Raw genomic sequence first — 21,476 nt, forward strand, 5'->3', positions numbered from 1 at the left:
CCTGGGTTTCTGGTGTGAACTTCTATGGTAGAAGATCTGTGAGATTCAGTGCTACAATCTCTTTAATCTTCTTAGCTTGCTGGTCTTCAGCTGACATTTATGTTGGCTGTCTGTATGTCTTTGTGTTTTGATTGTTGTTGGATCTTTCTTTGGTGGGTCCCTCCCTCCAGCTGGTTAACTGAGGGTCATTCCATTCACCACTTTTTGTATGCTGTTGTACAGGTGTGGACAGGTTGTGTTGAAGCTGGTTCTTCTGTGTGTACAAGGTTTCGAGCCTTCTCTCTCACTCTTGCTCAGTCATTTGTTCTGGGTAACTTCTCCACCATTTAGTTGTATTTCCAGATGATCCTGGATTGAGATTAGTGTGGTGTCTACTCTCTCCTTCACCTTCTTCTGTTGTTACCTGTTGGTGGTTCCTTTGTTGGTGGGTTTCCTCTTCCAGCAAGTGTCCTGGTGTTCACAGCTCCCACCTTGCAAGTGTTCTGGAGTAGCAAAGTGAAATTTGTCTCACTGTCTCAGTTCTTGGGATGACCTCTCTTTGGGTCTTACTCTAGTCTTTTCACAGCTCCAGGTTTTATTGTCTCACCTGTGGGAAAAGAAGGAAAAAGGTGGGGGAGGAAGAAGGAATAAAAGAAGGAAAGGAAGGAAGGAAGAAGGAGTAAAAAAGAGAGAAAAATAAAGAAAGGAAGAAGGAATTTAAAAAAGAAAGAAAGATGAATAAAGGAAGAAAGAAGGAAGTTTAAAAATTAAATTAAAAAAGAAGAGAGGGAAAAGGAATAAAAAAGGAAAGGAAGGAAGAAAGGAAAAAGGAATTAAAAAGAAAGAAGGAAAGAAAGGAAGAAGGCATTTGAAGGGAAAAAACCCCTTTGATGGCTTTAAACTGGTCAGGCCAGTTCTGCTGGTCTTCCTGGCTGTGGCAGGCTGAGGAGGAATTGCTTTCCCTCTTCTCTTTTCCTGAGCCACACTCTTCGCTGTTTTCTAGCCTCCAGCCCAATTCCTCAATTCGCTCTCAGGTCCCCAGTGCCCTTCTACACCCAGCCAAGGCCTTGAATCCACCAGTTGCACTGTTTTTGAGGTGCACCAATTAGGGGCAGCTCACACACCACCTTCATGCTCTTTGCTGTCCTAGATGTTAGGGACTCTCAGTGCCCCTTTAGGGTAGTTTAGCTCCCCCAGAGTCAAGTCTTTCAGAGGACTGCTGAATCCACTAGCCATGCAGCTCCCCCCTGTGGGGCGTTTCCACCTTCTAGAAAGGCAGTAGCCCTGCAGGGCTATGGGCCCAGGGGTCGGGTGGGAAGTGCTCCTTACCTGGTGCTTCAGGCATGGGTGCAGGTGGGCAGCCAATGGCAGCCAGTCAGGTGCACACAGTCTCTGGGGGCTGCAGGGTAGGGGCACAGAAGTTGGGTGGCTGTTCCGGAGAATTCCCCGAACTCCCACCGAGTGCCTCTTTTTCTTTTTGAAAAATTTCTCCTATTCCCAGCCCACTGGTCCAAACAAGCACCTGGTCACGCACAGAGCCCAGTCTGGCTCTCTCCCAAGAATTCTGCGGCAGAACCAGCAAGCACCAGGCCTGGAGCTACAGTCACCCTTATCGCCCCCCGCTGGTCCCTGGGACCTTATTGTCTGTCCTTAAGCACTCTCCTTACCATCTGATTTTTCAATGTTCTCTACAATTTTTGGTCTCCAATCTTCATAAATGCTGGGATACCTTTGGCTGTTCTCTCTTTTCCTCAGAAGAACTGCTAGGTGTTTCACCCATGTGCAGAGGCAAGTGGACTCTGCTCCCACCTGTCTTGCTGGCATCTTCCCGACAGTATGTATTCTCCCAGAAATGCAGTATGAGCTATAATCAGCCTACTGAAATTACACATTTCTGATTATGAAGTTGCCATTCATTTCCTACAGTATAATATACTTCTGCAATGATGCCCCTCAAAGTTTTCAGTGATCAGTGGTATAACTCACTAGAGTAAATGTCCCTGCGGAACACCTCGTTCACATTTAGCAGCATACTAATAGAAACAGTTCCAGCAGAAACACTGAAGATACAAGTACTGTAAAACACTAACTGTGGATGTAACTATTATAAACCATTGCTGGATCAGAGCTCAATTTTGTACAATGACAAAATAAAAGGAAAAAAGAAGGAATGAAATCAGGCCATTTGCTAAGGATGGATGAGTTGAAAGGATTGTCACATTCCCTTAGTCACTGGACTCAACCTGTCAGTGTTATCACCAAAGGAAGATATTATTGCAGGTACTTGATTCTCTATTAAGCATTTGACTGATGGGTGAAGTGTTTAGGCATCTGAGTCAATGAAGAACTTATTGCCCCTGCCATGTTGATATTGATATATTAGTAGGTAGAACAGTACTATATCCTAGACGAAGGCCCCTTAAGGCCACAAAGGAGATACTCTGTTTGGAAAAGCTTCGGTAACATGGTTTATTTTAGTTAGAAAGTAGAAGCCAGTGAGCACAAGCCTCTTTTCATCTGAGATGTAAACCTCATATACACAGCCTCTTTCTCAAATCTGTTAATTACCACTCATGACAATTGGGACTCTGGAACCTTGATCACAGAGATGGTTGTTTTGTGCTAAGTTTGGCTGTTGTGCTCAGCAAATTTATGGGAAGTTTGAAACATAATTTCACCATGATGGAATTCCAGCAGGTAATAATAAAGAGGAAGAAAGTAGGCTTTTTAAGAAAACAATAAGTAGACAGGTAGAACCTTTGTGTTTTTTTTTTAAATCCTGGGGCCTAGTTCATGTGTATATTCTCTTGGCTAAGAAATACTGAAATGATATAGGCTTATTTGTACAGTGAAAAGTAGTTTTCTATTGAAATTAAGTTAGAACTGCATTGCTTGTTTAAACTAATATTTGAAGCACTTAGTCATTTTATTATTAGTAAGTAAAATTGATGAGAAGCTTGGGGAAATGCTTAAGAATAGTCCTTGCGGAGACTTGTGGTTAATAAGAAAAGGGGCAAAGAGATGCATACTAATCTGTTTATGTATTAGGGATCTGGAGCTTATTAAAAGTTTTTACAAACTAATGAAGCATTATATAAAATTAGACATTTCCTCTACAGTGTGAAGTCTATAGACTGGGGAAAAAACCTTCAATGTTATTGCTAAATAATTTATGATATGTTCCCTAACACTAGTAACTTAAGTATAAAAAATTGTTTATAAAAAGGAATATTCCATTAGAATGCCACTCAAGTTTTTCTCTCTCATTCTTGGTTTCTAGAATTATTACAAGATGGAGTAGCATGAATAATCATTATTAACTGCATTTTTTAAATTTTATTGATTATGCCATTACATTTGTTCTATTCCCCCCCTCCATTCCCCTCCACCCTGCACACCCCTCCCCCACCATTCCCCCCTTTAGTTCATGAACAGGTGTCTCAAGTTCTTTAGATTCTATATATTAACTGCATTTTATGGTCTAAGCAGATATCTGGCCAATTAATCTCAACTACTATATAAAACACCAAAACATTATTTCACTTTGAACGTTTTCATTTTTTGGAGGTCTCAGGGAAAGTGGATGGTTTCAAGTTCTCTCTAGGTCCTAAATGATGAGATAATATGTAATGTATACTACACAAATGCAAATCAAGAAATGAATATCAGTAATTATCCGGACAAATATCTAGTCACTGCAAAGTGTAGATAGGTCGGGTTGTCTGGGACAGCTGAGCTGGGGAACATGGCCGGGGACCCCTCTTCTGTGGAATTAGGAGAAGGAAGAAGGATTGTTTCCAGCATTTTTAACCCAAGAGTAATATACATGGGATACTTAGTACATTCTGTGATCATGTTTTAGGTGTCTTTAACGTTCCTAATTTCTCTTTATCTTATTTTCTTCATTTTTGGTAGAGACTGTGCAGTAGAGTTGAGGTTGCATGTGTTTACTTGTCAGATGGAGAGGAATTCAAGTGCCACAGTCACATCTTGATCCTCATCAAACTATTGAACTAATGTTGGCCACAACTTTTTTTCATCTGTATATTGGAAAAAATAGTACTTAATCCTCAGGATTGTTTTGAGGAATAGAGAATATATATAAAGGGACTTACACATTCTGTAAGTGCACATACAATAAATGGTAGTTATTTCTCAAGTTTTCATGCTTATTTTCTTTTATCAGTTGTAGATCACTTACAATTCATATATGATAACCACAATTCAGGAAAAGAAAAACCAAAATATATAGGTCAAATGTATTTATGAGTATACCAAAGCAAATCATTTTCGATTATGTTCTCCCAAAACCCAGGAAAAGTAAACTTTTTAGAAACGTCTGTAGCATATAGTGCTCAATAAATATTATGTATTTAGTATTATTATATTTTCATTATCATTTCACAAACAAGTTTAAGCTTTCTCTGTATACTTTCTTTTAAACCATTCAAAATGTTTATATTCTCTGAATGTCATTTAAGTTTCTAAGCTTGAAACTCTATATCTAGAGCTCAGGCTAAGGGATAATAATGCTAAGACATTGTGAGGGATAGGAAAGAAATATTTTAGCATTGATTGTATGGAATCATATACGAATGAAATCTCAAAAAGACCTGGAGTTCTGCTCAAAAGTTTATGCTTCTTCATCAGAAGTTTATGCACAATATTATTTCATGGTGGATTCTCAAGCTTTTACTCTTATGTTTCCCAACTATATAACTATAAATTAATTTTCAAAGATATATATCCTCTCATTAAAATTGGTTTTCTCACTCATATGTGGGATAGAAAACTGAAAGCAGCAAATGAACAAACAAGAAAAAGAAACAAAAATATACAGACACATAACAGTATGGTGGTTACCAGAGGGGAGTGGGGTGGAGAATAGTAAAGGATAAAGGGGATCAAATATATGCATTGGGTGGTGGCCACACAGTGCAGCATACAAATGATGTGTCATAGAATTGTATACTTGAAACCTATATAATTTTTTAACCAATGTCACCCTAATACATTTAATTTTTTTAAAAGATTGGTTTCTTATATTAGAGACCAGGGGAAAAGAGGCTTAAATAAAAACATTTTATTTCTCTCTAATGAAAAATTTGGAAGTGGGCAATTCAAAGCTGGTATGGCAACTCAGATATCAGGAACTGTAGCACCTTCTTCATTTTTGCCTTCCATTCTTAATACATAAGAGTCTCATGTTTCATCGTGGCTGCATAAGCAACAGGTATCCTATCCTCAATTTAGCTAATAGAAAGGAAGACCGAACAAAGATGGTGAACCCCTTCTTTATAAGGACACCTCCCAGAACCTGTTCTTGACTTCTCACCTTTTCTGTCCTTCACCAGAACTTAGGCACATGGCCACATCTCACTGCAGAAGAGCCTGCACATCTTATTTAGTCTTTATTCTGGGTAGCCTTATGTCCTGGTGAAATTTACAGATTTTATTATTCCCGAAGATGAGGAGACCAGATATGAGGGACAAGTAGGACTCATTGTGATATCTGGGCTTTACCAAAGCTTTTAAAATTCTTTTCTCTTAAGCTTCCTTTCTTCTTCTTTTCTTTTGTAAATAGATCCAATGCGGGGGCCAAGAAAACTGGAAGTAGTAGAAGTCAAATCTCGACAAATCACTATCCGCTGGGAGCCATTTGGCTATAATGTAACTCGTTGCCATAGTTACAATCTCACAGTCCACTACTGTTACCAAGTTGGAGGACAGGAACAGGTGCGAGAAGAAGTGAGCTGGGACACAGATAATTCACACCCTCAACATACGATCACTAACCTCTCACCGTATACCAATGTTAGTGTGAAACTCATCCTCATGAATCCTGAGGGGAGGAAGGAAAGTCAAGAACTGATAGTACAGACGGATGAAGATCGTGAGTACTTGTTTTAAACGTTCTTTTCAGATTGTATTTTTTTAATTTATTGTATTTTTTCCATTACCATTTAATCCCCTTATGCTCCCTCCCCCCTGAAAATATGTTTATGTGAAATCTGTATCCTTTCAAAAAAGCAGCTTTTTAACCTGAGATCTTTATAATGAAACTGGAAGGAAGAACTATTTACTATGTTGAGTAATAAAATGAAAGTATGTATCTTTGCTTTTGAGGACACTGATTAAAAATAGTATGGAGAATAAAGATGTAGAATTTTATTTGAATTCATATTATGAGTCATATAGTTACTTGTCTGTGTATAATAATTCTATATTGCTCTAAATAGTTTTTGGTTCAAGTTTTATTATCATGTTGGACTGAAGACTTATTATTTTGGGTGCTAGATCATTTTTATGAAATGTTTATTTTAATATATTTAAAGGAGTATCTGAAATATTTTTCATAGTTCGGATAAAAATCCAGCTGAAAATAGAGGCTGCCCTTACTTTTCAGTGCAGTGCTGAGAAAACAACTCATTAGGTTTGCGGTCATGAAATAGATCATCTTTTCTCATAGGAACAGTATTATAATTGGGTATTACCTTAATAGACAAAATTTAGCAAATAAACTACACACATTACCATGACTCATCAATAAAAGTAAATATACAATTGCAATTAATCTCTAAAATAATTTTAAAAAGTGAAATTACATCTCAAATCTGATAGCATGGATATAAACGTATTTTTATGTGGATTATACAGGGGATATACAATCATGTACTCGCACAGCATGTAAAATGCAGTGGAAGTGTATCATATATTTGACCTAAAATTCATTTGACAGGCATCAGTGTATGTCTCCAATGAACTTGGAAAGCTCATAAAATAAATGTACTTACTTATTCTTGGGGATAAAATGTACATGTTTAATTTTTTTGTTTCTTCATGTAGCGGATTATGGTATTTGATCATTGATTATAACAAATTAAATATTTGTAACACTTTATTATTTCATTTGAAGAGCTAACAAATTATTTTAAGTATTTGTTGTATTGCCTGTACAATACCATGTATATTGCTCAAGAAGAAAAGCATGGAAATAGCCAAAGTAAGTGAGGGACTCACCGCACATCCTTCTGTTTTGTTTTGTTTTGTTTGGTTTGGTTTTGTTTTGTTTTTCTTGTATTCATTTAAAGTCCTTCCATGCTTAAAATAGTTGGTTGCTGTCAAATAGTTGTTTTGCTACAATTATTTTTGTTTAGGAGTATTAGTTTTATAGTAGTTAGGGCTGAGACTGGAAACCCTATCTCTGTTTCTTCCAACTCTTCCTCATCTTGCAGGAAATAAGAATGAAGGTGTCAGTATTGTCAACAGGTTATCCCTCAACCCTTTCTCCCCTGCATTTCAATGTTTAATTTGATTCTGACTCCTATTATACCTACTTCCATGATATTAGACTGTTCTTTTCTCTCAACTTCTACAGTATATATATATATATATATATATATATATATATATATATATATATATATATATATATATATTCAGATTCTCATTATTTTATACTGAAATTTCTGTAATAGTTCCTACCCTTTCTTTTCAGTTCCAGCTTTTCCCCATTCTAATATCACCTTACTCACTCACTAAACTAATCATTAAAACATATTTGCATCATGTCACTCTCTCCACAAGAATCTTCAATGACTCTTTATCCAGTTCTTGACTTCCAAGGTCTTCTGTGTTCTTGACTTATACTCTAAAACTAAAAACTTTCTCCATTGCAGCTCATTCTGCAAAAATGTCACCTCAGCATCTGTCCTTTATGCCACACTTGTTATATCCCTGGCTCCTCGTCATCTCCTGTTGTCATCCACCACCTGCCCTTCTACCTGGCTGCCTTTCAATTCCATCTCCTCCACTACCCTCGAAAGATCTCAGGTTTCAAGTCCTTCATAAAGCTGTCTCCAACTCTTCCAGCCCTACTTTTCTCTCATCCTTCAGACCTTTTTTGCATTTATTTGGTCTTTAAATCTCTGAGCCTTAATTTCCTCATCTGGAAGGTTGAGAATAACTATAATAATCAGGCATATTAGGGTTAGAAGCAATTTACATAGACAGCTTTTGTAGCTGCCAGATAGGGTTCATTAGTTGATGAGTATACTTATTGTTGTAATAATTCAAAGCAGCTAATCATGTCCCTTCCTTGTTCTCTCCTTGTTATATACAATATTTTTCTCTTAACTATAAACTACTTGAGAGAAGAAGCCATCTGTTTTTCTTTTATAGCAATATACATAACATAGAGTAAGTAATAAATGCTCAAAGATTTTTATTAGTCTTTAAATAAAACAATAAAGATTGTTGATAATCATTTAATTTATATTTTAATCAACAGTAATGTTTTAATCAATGAGAGAAGGTTATATATGCAGTCATTTCTAGAGATGAGCAGATATATCTTTCTGAAGCATAAAACCACTCAATATGTTTAGGTTTCAAATTGAGAACAAACATGAGCTAGAAATGGAATGACTTAGTTTTTTGTTTGTTTAAATGATCTTGCTAGTCTCTGAACTTAGGACATGTATTATTTGCCACATAAAAATATATTATTTTTATAGCACATTGGCATCTTGTTAATTAGAAAAACTTTTTATTTTTAGTTTTTTTATTGTTCTTCCTCTCACCACTCATCTCCACCTTCCACTCTCTATCCCATTCCCCATTGGCTTTGTCCATGAGTCCTTTATGCATGTTCCTTGACTACCTTTCTCCTTTCCCTGTTATTTTTCTCCCCCACCTCTGGTTACTGTCAGTGTGTTCTTTTGTTTTCTTTTTTCCTTTTTTATCTTTTTTTATTGTTGTTCAAGTACAATTGTCTTCATTTTTTTACCACCACTCCCCGCCTCACCCCAGCCATTCCCATCTCCCACCCCTTTTTGGCTTTGTCCATGTATCCTTTATACATGTTCCTCATGACACATCCTCCTTCCCTCCCACTATCCCCTCCCCCTCCTTTCTGGTTACTATCACTTTGTTCTTTATTTCAATGTTTCTGGTTATGTTTTTCGTGCTTGTTTATTTTGTTGATTAGGTTCCACTTAAAGATGAGATCATATGGTATTTCACTTTCTCAGCCTGGCTTACTTCACTTAGCATAATGCTCTCAAGATCCGTCCATGCTGTCAGGAAGAGTACGAGCTCCTTCTTTCTTTCTGCTGCGTAGTACTCCACTCAGTTTGTTCTTTATTTCAGTGTCTCTGGCTATAGAAAAACTTTTATTTCAAACTATGTTTCCTAACAACAACCACAACAAAAATACTGGAAAAAATATAGAGAAAAGAATAATGTAAATAGAATAATTGTCAACAATACTGTATTTGAAGAGAAAAGAATGGTGTGGTCACTACTTATATACCAACATTGTCAATTTTATTTTTATTTTTTAATATATTTTATTGATTATGCTATTAGAGTTGTCCCATTCCCCCCCTTTATTCCCCTCTTCCCTGCACACCCCTCTCCCACCAGCATTCCCCACCTTAGTTCATTTCCATGGGTTGTACATTTAAGTTCTTTGGCTTCTCCATTTCCCATACTATTCTTAATCTCTCCCTGTCTGTTTTCTACCTACCATGTATGCTACTTATTCCTTGTACTTTTTCCTCCATTCTTCCCCCTCTCTCCCCCTGTTGATAACCCTCCATGTGATCTTCAGTTCTGTGAATTTGTTCCTGCTCTAGTTGTTTGTTTTTCTTTTTCTTTTTGTTTTAGGTTCAGTGGTTGATAGTTCTGAGTTTGTTATCATTTTACTCTTCATATTTTTATCTTCTTTTTCTTAGATAAATCCCTTTAACATTTCATGTAATAAGGGCTAGGTGATGATGAACTCCTTTAACTTGACCTAATCTGAGAAGTACTTTATCATTCTAAGTGATAGCTTTGTTGGATAGAGTAATCTTGGATGTAGGTCCTTACCTATCATGCCTTGCAATACTTCTTTCCAGCCCCTTCTTGCCTTTAAGATTTCTTTTGACAAATCAGTGGATAGTCTTATGGGAGCTACGTTGTAGGAAACTCTCTCCTTTTCTCTTGCAGCTTTTAAGATTCTCTCCTTATCTTTAATCTTAGGTAATGTAGTTATGATGTGCCTTGGTTGTGCTTCCTGAATCCAACTTCTTTGGGACACTGAGCTTCCTGAACTTTCTGGAAGCCTATTTCCTTGGCCAGACTGGGGAAGTTACCCTTCATTATGTTATCAAATAAGTTTTCAAATTCTTGCTCTTCCTTTTCTCCTTCTGACACCCCTATCATTCACACGTTGGAATGTTTAAAGTTGTGGCAGTAGTCCCTAAGCCTCTCCTCATTTTTTCTGAATTCTTATTTCTTCATTCTGTCTGGTTGACTATTTATTTCTTTCTTCTTCTCCAAACTGTTCATTTGAGTTCCAGTTTCTTTCCCATCACTGTTGGTTCCCTGTACATTTTTCTTTATTTCACTTTGCATAGCCTTCACTTCATCCTCTATTTTGCAACCATACTCAACCATTTCTATGAGTATCCTGATTACTAGTTGTTGTGTTTTTTTTTACTTCTGCATCTGATAGGTTAACTGTCTCTTTATCACTTATTTCTATTTTTGGAGCTTTGATCTGTTTTTTCATTTTGGGCCATAATTTTTTTTTTGTCTTGGCACAGCTATTATGTTGTAAGGGGCAGAGCCCTTGGTATTAGCCAGGGCGGGGCAACCCACTTGGTAGTTTTGTGGTGATGTATGTTGGGGAGGGGTCAGAGAGGGAACAATGCCACCTGCTGGGCTCTCAGTTAACTTCAGTCACTTCCTTTGCTACCCACAAGCAAATTGGACCCTTATGGTGCTGATTCCTGGGTGAGTGGGCTTGTGTACCTTATAACCTTGTAGACCTCTAACCAATGAACCAGTGAACTAACCACTGAGGCTAGGAGTTTCAGGGCTAGGAGTAACAGAGGCTAACCAGTAAACTCTCCTGTGAGGCTAGGAGTTTCTATCACTGCCACAACCCCAACAGGTTTTTACAGTCAGAAGTTTTGAGGTTTTATTTCCCTGTGCTGGAATGCTTGGTCATGCAATCTGTTTTGCTCCCCAGTTGTGTCTCTTGGTTTATCTGCATGCAAATGTTGGACCTCCTGGTCTGAAAGCCACTGCCTTGCTGTAAGCCCTCTCTCACCTGGCTGCCTGTCTCTACCCCTCCTACCAATCTGAATGAATTTTTGTTCTTTAACTCCTTGATTGTTGGACTTCCATACAGATCGATTTTCTGGCAGTTCTGGTTATTTTTTGTTTTTAAGTTTGTAGGTGACCTTCTATTGGTTGTGTAAGGAGGAAAAGTATATCTGCCTTTGCCTCCATCTTGGCCAAAAGTTTCCAACATTGTGAATTTTATTATAGTATAGTATTTTTATTGAAATATTATTTATTTCATGAGAAAGTTTATAGAATAGATTTATTTTTATTACCATTTAGGGTATCACAAAGCAGAATAAGGCTCACTTCCAAAAACTTAGGTCTTAGGACCAAATATCCCAAATCCTGAAATCCTAGAACTTTTAAAATAGGTAATAGACTTAAGTTCCCATGAGGTACCATATTCTCCCTAAGAGTTCTTTCCTAATCCAAGATCATGAATATTTATACCTATGTTTTCTTCTAAGAGTTTTGTAGTTTTAACTCTTACATTTAGCTCTTTAATTTTGATATATTTTTTATACATGGTATGTAGTAAGAATCCAACTTCATGTTTCTATATGTGGATATCCAATTGTTAAACACCACTTGTTGAAACATTAGTCTCTCCCCACTGAATTTTCCTGGCACCCTTGATAAAAATCAATTGACTGCAAGGTAGAATTTTATTTTTGTACCTTCAATTCTATTCCACTGATCTATAGGTCAGTTCTTAGGCTAATAACACAATGTCGTGATCCTGTAGCTTTATAGTAACTTTTGAAATCCAGAACTGTGAGTTCTTCCCAACTACTTTTTCATTATTCTCACCATTACAAACAATTTTGACCATGATCCCCAAATATATGTACATTTGTAAGTAGTATTTTTATACTGGTTTATAAATAGGGTCAAAACACTAATATACTGAATCATGTATAAAATAAATCATACTTAATATTGAATTTATATAAAGATGAGATAAACATATCTTTAATGTTAAATGTTATTTTTTAGAAGGTTGGCAAGTAAGTTTCTATCTTACCTTATGTCTATTAGATTTTCTTATAAAAGAGTCAAAAGGTGTTATAATTTTAGGTTTTAAAGAAACGGCATCAAACTTTCCCATATCTCTTATATTATAAATAAATAAATAAATATTTTAAATATCTATATCAAATATTTATAAAGCTTCTAGTTAGTGTATATATTTTTCCATGTGTTGTTTTTCTTCTTTTTTAATTTTAATTGTTGTTCAAGTACAGTTTTCTGCCTTTTACCCCCATCCTAGCCCACCCCCAAATCCTCCCCACCTCCCTCTCATTTCCACCCCCCCTTGTTATTGTCCACGTGTCCCCCATACTTGTTCCTGCAGACCCTTCACCCTTTTTCCCTAAAATTCCCTCCCCTCTCTCCTCTGGACACTGTCAGCCTGTTCTCAATATCAGTGTCTTTGGTTATATTTTTCTTGTTTGCATGTTTTGTTGATTAGGTTCCTGTTAAAGGTGAGATCATATGGTATTTGTCTTTCACCACCAGGCTTATTTTGCTTAGCATAATGCTTTCCAGTTCCATCCATGCTGTCACAGAGGATAGGAGCTCCTTTTTTCTTTCTGCTGCATAGAATTCATTATGTAAATGTACCATAGTTTTTGGATCCATTCATTTACTGATGGGCACCTGGGTTGCTTCCAGCAATTGGCTATTGTAAATTGTGCTGCTATGAATATTGGGTTGCATAGGTACTTTTGGATTGGTGTTTCAGGGTTCTTAGGATATAATCCTAGCAGTGGAATTGCAGGGTCAAAAGGCAGTTCCATTTTTAGTTTTCTGAAGAAATTCCATACTGTTTTCCATAGTGGTTGTACCAGTCTGCAGTCCCACCAACAGTATACTAGGGATCCCTTTTCTCCACAACCTTTCCAACACTTGTTGTTTGTTGCTTTGTTTATGATGGCCATTCTGACCTGCATGAGGTGGTATCTCATTGTGGTTTTAATTTGCATCTCTCTGATAGCTAGCGATATTGAGCATCTTCTCATGTATCTCTGGACCCTCTGTATGTCCTCCTTGGAGAAGTGTCTGCTCAAGTCTTTTGCCCATTTTTTAATTGAGTTGCTTGTCTTCTTAAAATTGAGTCATATGAGTTCTTTGTACATTTTGGAAATTAAACCCTTGTCTGAGGTATCATTGGCAAATATGTTTTTTCATATGGTTGGTTATCTTTGTATTTTAATACTGTTTTCTTTAGCCATGCAGAAGCTTTTGATTTTGATGAGATCCCATTTGTTTATTCTTTCCTTTATGTCCCTTGCTCTAGGGGACATAGAAGTAAAAATGTTGCTGCATGGAATATCTGAGGTTTTCCTGCCAATGTTCTCCTCTAGGACTTTAATGGTATCAAGACTTATATTTAAATCTTTTATCCACCTTGAATTTATTTTTGTGTATGGTTTAAATGGGTGCTTGAGTTTCATTTTTTTGCATGTAGCTGTCCAGCTCTCCCAGCACCATTTGTTGAAGAGGCTATTTTTACTACATTCTATGTTGCTGCCCCCTTTGTCGAATATTAATTGCCCATAGAGAGTTGGGTTTATTTCTGGGCTCTTTGTTCTTTTCCATTGGTCTGTCTGTTTTTATGCCAGTATCAGACTGTTTTGATTACAGTTGCCTTGTAATATAGTTTGGTATCAGGTATTGTGATCCCTCCTACTTTGTTCTTTCTCAAAATTGCAGCAGCTATTTGGGGTCATTTATGGTTCCCTATAAATTTTTGAGGTACTTGTTCTATGCGAAATATTCCATTGGTACTTTAATAGGTATTTCATTGAATCTGTAAATTGTTTTGTTTAGTATGGACATTTTGATGATGTTAATTCTTCTAATCCATAGCACAGTATATGTTTCCATTTGTTTGTATCTTCCTTGATTTCTTTCTTCAGTGTTGGGTAATTTTCTGAGTACAGGTCTTTTACCTCCTTTGTTAGGTTTATTCCTAGGTAGTTTATTTTTCTTATTGCTATATCAAATGTGATTTCTTTCCTGATATCTGCTTTTGATGTTTCATTGTTGGTATACAAAAATGCCTGTGAGTTCTGCATATTGACTTTGTAACTCGCTGTTTTGCAAAATTCATTTATTAGGCCAAGCAGTTTTTTGGAATAATCTATAGGATTTTCTATGTACAAGATCATGTCATCTGCAAACAATGACAGTTTTGTTTCTTACCTTCTGATATGAATGCCTTTTACTTTATTTTCTTGTCTGATTGCTGTGGCTAAAACTTCCAGTACTTTGTTGAATAGAAATGGTGCATGTGGACAACGTTGTCTTGTTCCTGATCTTAGTGGAAATGATTTTAGTTTGATTCAGTGTAAATTTTAATGATACATTCATAAAAGTACAGTAGGTCATCTATATTCTTGGACATGCTTTTGTCACTCATGTTATACTTGTCATTTATTTTCAATCATTTTGCATTTTATTGTTTTAATATTAAAAGGAAATAATTCATTAAACTGATTGGTTTATCTCAATTTTATTAGTTTTATTTTAAAATGCTTCTAGTTTGACATCCTAGTAGTATATGTTTCCTGGAACATATGTACAAGAACATTACTAGAGACTATTCCTGGAGATTGGGTTATTGGATTGTATGATACATGCTTCTTTAACTTTACTTAAATACAGCCATTATTTTCTAAAGTGGCTGTACCGATTTATGCTCTCACAAGCAATGTGTGGGAGTTCTCATTGCTCTACAGCCTTCTTTGTTTGTTTTTGAAGAATTAAAAAGTTTATTTAAAAGTCGATTTCTGAGTTTCATCTAATTGATTCAAACCTTAAAGAAAAAATGAGAGAATTTTGTTTCTTTATAGGAAAGTGTAGTCAAATGGTTTTGAATTTTAGATTTTTTAAAGAAAATTAAGTATATCTATGTATTATTAAAATCTTATGCTTCAATAAAGAGTTAAAAATCTATCAAGTCTAGAAATACCTTTTTTTTGCTTTGTTTATTAATCATATATTGATTTCTTTTTTCCCCTTCTAGTGCCAGGTGCTGTTCCTACTGAATCCATTCAAGGAAGCACCTTTGAAGAGAAGATATTTCTTCAGTGGCGAGAACCAATTCAAACATATGGTGTCATCACTTTATATGAGGTAGTTCATGCATTCGTTAGTCACTTAATTTTTGTTATATTTTCTATGGCAGCTAGACTATCTAGTATTTAAAAATTCATAATAGCATCATGTCTTTTAAGAAGTTTAATACTTTGAACAGTTATAATGGTGACTGTGTAGGAGAAAAAATAAAAAATGAGGTTTTGAATTATGTGTATTTTCAGTACGCATATTTATAATGATTCAGATGTTTCCAGATTATATATTATACATAAAGATACAAGGTAATATACTTTTCAATCTTTATTAAAAACAATAAGTATTTTGAAGTATACATTGATTAGGAGGCAACCACAGAATCCTATTCTTGCTGAGTATAAAGTAGTTTACTACTGAATTATAGAAGAATGCCGATTATTCAATTAGGAAAGTCAATAGATCTTGTCTCAGAAGTAACAATAGAATAATGTCTTTTGGTTTCTTAGTATTAGGAAAACATATGTTAGACATCTGTGACATAGTTTGTCTACTGAGGCATAGCAAATAGTTGAATGATAGATAACAAAGAAGAATTTGATGAATTGTTCAAGGAAGAAAATAATAGCAATAATGGGGTGACAGTCATCCTCACATCTGTATGAGCATCATTTTGCGGTGCTTATTGTCATAGAAACAAGAAGGTGCATTTTTTTAAGCAAGCATTTATCTGAATGCAAATTCAACAAATTATATGTTGTTAGGTTTCTAAAACTCACGACAGCTATGTCTGTGGCATCTCTGCTTGAATACCTCTTAGAACTACTGACAATAGCCTGAGCAGATTAGCTGTCAGACAGTAATTGCTGCTAACCCCCTTTCCTGACCCTCCTAGCCTCACATTGACTTTGCCTCATACCTTTTGAAAATTGGTATTGAAATGCAAAAAAATTGCTAATTGAAAGCCAAACAAAGTAAGGTAAGAGATGAAAGAGCTATCATGTTAAGTTATATATGCTTCATTGTAAAAGAATCAATGTTATGGAAATTTATGTCTTAAAAGAGTTAAGTTTTATAATTAAATCAGACAAGTTCATACTTTTTTTCTCCGTGAACAGAATCCTTTTCTTTAACATTTTTGACCCATGACCATTTTTTGGTCTCAGTTTTGGGAATTCTTGCCATCACGAATAACTGGGTTTTTGGTTTTTTTTTTTTACCAGAAAAGATACAGTCTTTGAAGTCAACTTAAGTTCCAAGAAATAAATTCACCTCTCCAAGGGCTGCATGTTGGTATCTAGACAGACAGAAAGAAATATCCAGATTCTTTCTTTCTGATCCCACTGAAATATATCTTTGTGTAATAAAGTAACTTTAATGTGGGAACAATAGGAATAATAATTCAAAAGAAGACCCCATTAATCTCTCTGCTTCAGCAGCCAGGATCTCCCAGCTGAACACTGATCTGAATGTTCCTACAATGCATTGAGGGATGTGTGGAAATGTCATCAATCAGAGTTTTCAAAATCAGATGTAGGCTAGTAAAGCAGGTTGTTTCATTTTTCTAGACACCAAAGAGAAAATGTCAAATATGTGTACCAGGCTTAAGTAATTAAATATAAGTTTTCTGACCACCAAATTTTTCTTTCCCTTTTGTCCATGTTTTTTTAGAAATAGGAAGGAGGGAGTTCCAGTTTTCTCAAGGTAGGCCTTAGATGGGGTCTCAGGAGGGAGCTGTTCTTTAGGGAAGAAGCACTGCTTACTGTGATTCACTCAGCCTGTGTCAAAGTCAGCGATAGACAGAGCTTCCTCCTGGAGCCAAGCACTGATGTTGAACCAGACTCGGTTCCCTCTCTGGATGGCTACAGCCTCCTGAGACAGACATCATGTTAAGGAAATAGAAGAGTAACCCAAAGGGAAGCAGGGACCTTAGGAACAGTGTATTATGTCATAGAAACACATTTGCCTACAGGTAAAAACTGGAAGGAGAGCTAAATGATCATAGTTGGAAAGAAGCTTAGCAATAAATGACACAGGTGTTTCTTTGGCAGGGAGCCCACTTAGTGTTTGAAGGGGAGAAGAAAAACAGACTGAATGGTATAGATGTTAAAAATGAATATGCTATAAACTTAGGTTATTCTCAAGTTCTCTCTTTACTTACCAACCATTAGTAAGTGAAAAATGCTGACATTGTCATTTTTCCCAGGAGTTATAGCAATTAACAGCATTAAAGCATTCTCCTGGCCGTATTCTTTGTCCTCTCCTTTGTGTTCCTGTGATGTCCACCTTCAACATCTCAAACTAGGCTTTCCTTTCCCTTCTCCTTGCCTTTCTTCTACCTCCAACCCCTCTCATAGCTTACATCCTGATCACCCACTTAATTTTATCAGTTATCTTCTAAAACCTTGACTGATAATTATGTTCTTCCTTGATAGCTATCAAAATTTTTATTTTTATGAAATTACAATTGTAATATTGATCTCTGAAGGGAGCAATAAAATATCCTTGCTTCCCAATTTCACTTTTCAGAGGTAACTACTGTTAACAACTGTATGCTCTTGCAAAATTATACCAGGTAGAAATTACAGTGTAAGTTTTCATTTATAAATATAGATTGGCTAAAATTTAATGAATGTTAGTAAACCAGCATTTCATTACAAAAATAATATGCTGTGCCCTGGCTGGTGTAGCTCAGTGGATTGAGCATGGGCCTGTGAACCAGACAATTGCGGTTCGATTCCCGGTCAAGGCACATTCCTGTGTTGCAGGCCAGTTCCCTGCAGGCCAATTCCCAGCAGCGGACGCACGAAAGGCAAACATACATTGATGTTTCTCTCCCTCTCTCCTTCCCTTTCCCTCTAAAAGATAAATAAATAAAATTTTTAAAAAATAAAATAAAATAATATGCTGTGTAAGAACCCCACCTCACATCATACCAAAAAAATGCCACATACATTCAGGATCTAAACACAAAAATTAAACTGTAAGAAAACATGGATGACATTTTTGTAATACAGTCAAACCTTGAACAGCAGAGGGTTGAGGCACTAACCCCCCACACAGTCAGAAATCGACATGTAAATTTTGACTCTCCCAAAACGTAAGTCTTCCCTTGGTATCCACAGGGGATTGGTTCTAGCACCATTGTGGACCCCAAAACCCTGAGATGCTCAAGTCCCGTATATAAAATGATGTCAAACAATGTATACAGTTAGCCCTCTACATCTGTGGATTCGCAATCTACCTCAGATCAAAACTACTGTTTTTAATCTTTGGTTGATTGAATCCATGGATGAGGAACCTGTACATACAGTGGACCAACTATATATTTATTGACAAATATCCACATGTAAGAGAACCCATGCAGTCAAACCCATTACCAAGGGTCAACTGTTTATCTTTCTGTGTTTGACGTAAAACCCATTAAGTCTTTTCAAAAGATTGACAAACTTGTTTACATAAGAATTTAAACTTCTGAATAATGAAAGATAGCATGAAGAAAGTCTAAACACAAACATAAGACTTGGGGAAATTATTTTCAACATTTATAGCAGTCAACAGGCTGGTGGCTATCACATATGGACTTGATGTAGATTTAATAAAACAATAGACAAAACACTCCATTAGAAAAAATAAAGAGGAGGAAACTCATAGGAAAAAATCCAAATGGCATGTAAGTACATGAAAATATATCTTCTCAACCTTACTAATGATAGAGAAATGAAGTAAGTGTTACAAAAAGTTTAAACTGTAAAGATCAAGTATTAGGCAGCAGCTTGGGGAAATGTATTTCTGCATAAACTGTTGATGGGAGCATAGCACTTTGCAACCTCTTATATAGTATCTCATCAAAATTTGAACATTGCATATCATATCAAGCTTATTTCTAGATGTTTGTCAATCAGTATTACTCCCGAATATGCAGGGGTATATTTCCAGCCATTTTCATTATAATTCACACAGCTCTTGGTTGACTAGGGAGAAAACTCCAAACTCCTGGTCATGGGAGTAATACATCAACCAGTTTGTTTTTTAATTCGGTGTGTGTAAGGTGTTGGAAGAAGACAAAAGTACAGAAAATACTGCCCTTTCCTACTACAAGTAACAGTTCTAACAGCAACTAACTATAGAGAGAATGAAATTAGTGCCGAATGTAAATCAGTTTAACATGTGAATAGAGTATAGAGTGGAGTGTTTAGAGTGGAATGTTTGCTTGGGCCCAGAGTAAAGCAGAATGTCTGTCTGGACTTCCTAGCTGAGTGGGGCACTGATGGATCAAGAGTTGAAGAAAGGCGCTTCAAGGTCCAGCACATGGGTAACTGGGCTCAGTTAGTTCATCACTGTTGACTGAGATAGGTAGTAGTGTGGAAAGAAGTAGAATTTAGAGGCCACGTTACAAATTTTCATTGTAGTATCCAAGGTCTTCTGTGATCTAATGCCAATTTATATTTATTACTGCAACTCCCATTATTTTTCTCCTGGAATTTAATAAGTGTGTCTATGGGATTTTTTTTTCTCCAAAACCCTTCAGAATTATCACAGCATCTTGCTTTTACTTAATACAGCAGTCCCCCCTTATCTACAATGAGTACATTTCAAACATCCCCAGTGGATGCCTAAAAACATGGATAGCACCCAACCGTACATATACTGTGTTTTTTCCTATGCATCACACCTTTTCACATAAAGGAAGCACCTTAAGGCTTCTCTGGCACACCTGATCGCCAGTATCACTCCTGTGCTGTGAGTAAGGGTGACTTGAACACAGGCACTGCAGTCCCTCAACAGTCAATCAGATAACTGGGATGGCTGACTGAGTAGTGGCTAAGCAGGGTGTGCGTACAGCGGGGAGACCCTGCACGGAGGGAAGATTCATGTCCCCAGACGGGATGAAGCAGGACAGTTTATATTTCATCACACTTCTTAGAACAGCATGCAGTTTAAAACTTATGAATTATTTCTGGATTTTTCCATTTAATATTTTCAGACTATGCTTGACCCTGGGTAATGAAACTGCAGGAAGAAAAACTCCTCTGTTACCCACCCCCCACCAATATTCTTTAGCTTAGCACCCCTGTCTATTTCTTCTATAGAACTTGGTGTTTTAAAATTAATTTACTTATTATCTTTTTACCCATCTGCACTCACCCCAGATTCTCAGTTACCTGAGGGCAGGGCCCATGCCCACCTGCTGACCACAGCGCTCCCAGAATGTGTGCTAAGCGCGTCAGTATGTGAACAGAGTGAGTGGAGCTGCAGAAGGAAACAGGACAGAGATAACCCTATGGTGTTGCAGGCAGACAAAAGTTAGTGAGCAAAAGCAGTCAGAAAAGCCCAGTACCTGTTTGTAGCAGAGTAACCAGGACAGAAGGTAATATAATGTCATCATGTCAAGTATTCAGAAATAAGTTTGGGGAAGATGTAGGCAGGTCTTAAACACAAAGTTGGGGAGTCTGGACTTTGTCTGAAATACAAGTACATTCGTGTCTCATTAAAGTGTTTAACGAGGCAGTAAAATGAAGATTAACCTAGCCCTGGTGGGCAGTGCTAGTGCTGATTTGAAGTACACTGTCTCATAATTATTGAATTGCTTCTCTCCTTCCCTCAGACTGTTACCTCCTCCAGGGCAGGTATCGTGTCTGAATCACCATATGAGACCCTAGCTCAGAGCACAGTGCCTGGGGCATAGGAAGCATGCAGTTAACAAAGGAGTAAATGAACTGAGCACACAGCAGGACAGTACTCAAGTTCCAGCCACAGCAGCTGTGCGGTAGATGTGGTCTTGTCTCTTGACTCAGAGTAACCTTGTGAGGGAAACTTGCCAGAGGGTTAACAACAGATGCACAGCCTGGCTCTGAGAGTGCCAGTCATCGCAGGGATTAATATATATAGCAAACGTTTTCTTGCCAAAGCTTAGTTGACTCAATCTAAATATTCTTTCAGAGAGGTCTCCTTAATTATAACGATATGGTATAAACAAAGAAGAAAGAATGTCAATTATCACTTCATATAATAACAGTGTTAGTGTTCTTGCACGTAAATTATATGTAAGTTTGCCTATTTAAAAGCAAGGGAAGTGTTCAGTTTTCTAATTTAAAACTTTTGAATATTTCACATTTAAAAATTATGTCATTACAATTGGTAGAAGTTAGTAATCACCTCTAAAATTGTATGCTCTTGAATAGTTGATGAACTGCTTATAGTGAAATTCTTTTAAAATTCATTTAAAAGGCACCTACATCATATTTATGTTCACACATTCCAGACCCCCCAGCATGCTTTGAACACCTGTCATGTGGCAA

At 36.6% G+C, this 21,476-nt stretch overlaps 1 protein-coding gene across 4 annotated transcripts in view; it reads left to right on the forward strand.

The window, feature by feature from the left end:
* Positions 1 to 21,476, forward strand: part of PTPRM (protein tyrosine phosphatase receptor type M) — a 613,403-nt gene that overhangs the window by 273,013 nt on the left and 318,914 nt on the right. For all 4 annotated transcript variants that reach the window (XM_053673443.1, XM_053673444.1, XM_053673445.1 and 1 more), the window contains exons 7-8: positions 5,564 to 5,872; positions 15,128 to 15,237. In XM_053673443.1, the coding sequence (XP_053529418.1) occupies positions 5,564 to 5,872; positions 15,128 to 15,237 (419 nt within the window). The remainder of the gene's footprint in view (positions 1 to 5,563; positions 5,873 to 15,127; positions 15,238 to 21,476) is intronic.

This window comes from Artibeus jamaicensis, unplaced genomic scaffold (genome assembly GCF_021234435.1).
Source record: "Artibeus jamaicensis isolate MK-2021 breed Jamaican fruit bat unplaced genomic scaffold, CSHL_Jam_final contig_864, whole genome shotgun sequence".
In the NCBI taxonomy this organism is placed as follows: domain Eukaryota; kingdom Metazoa; phylum Chordata; class Mammalia; order Chiroptera; family Phyllostomidae; genus Artibeus; species Artibeus jamaicensis.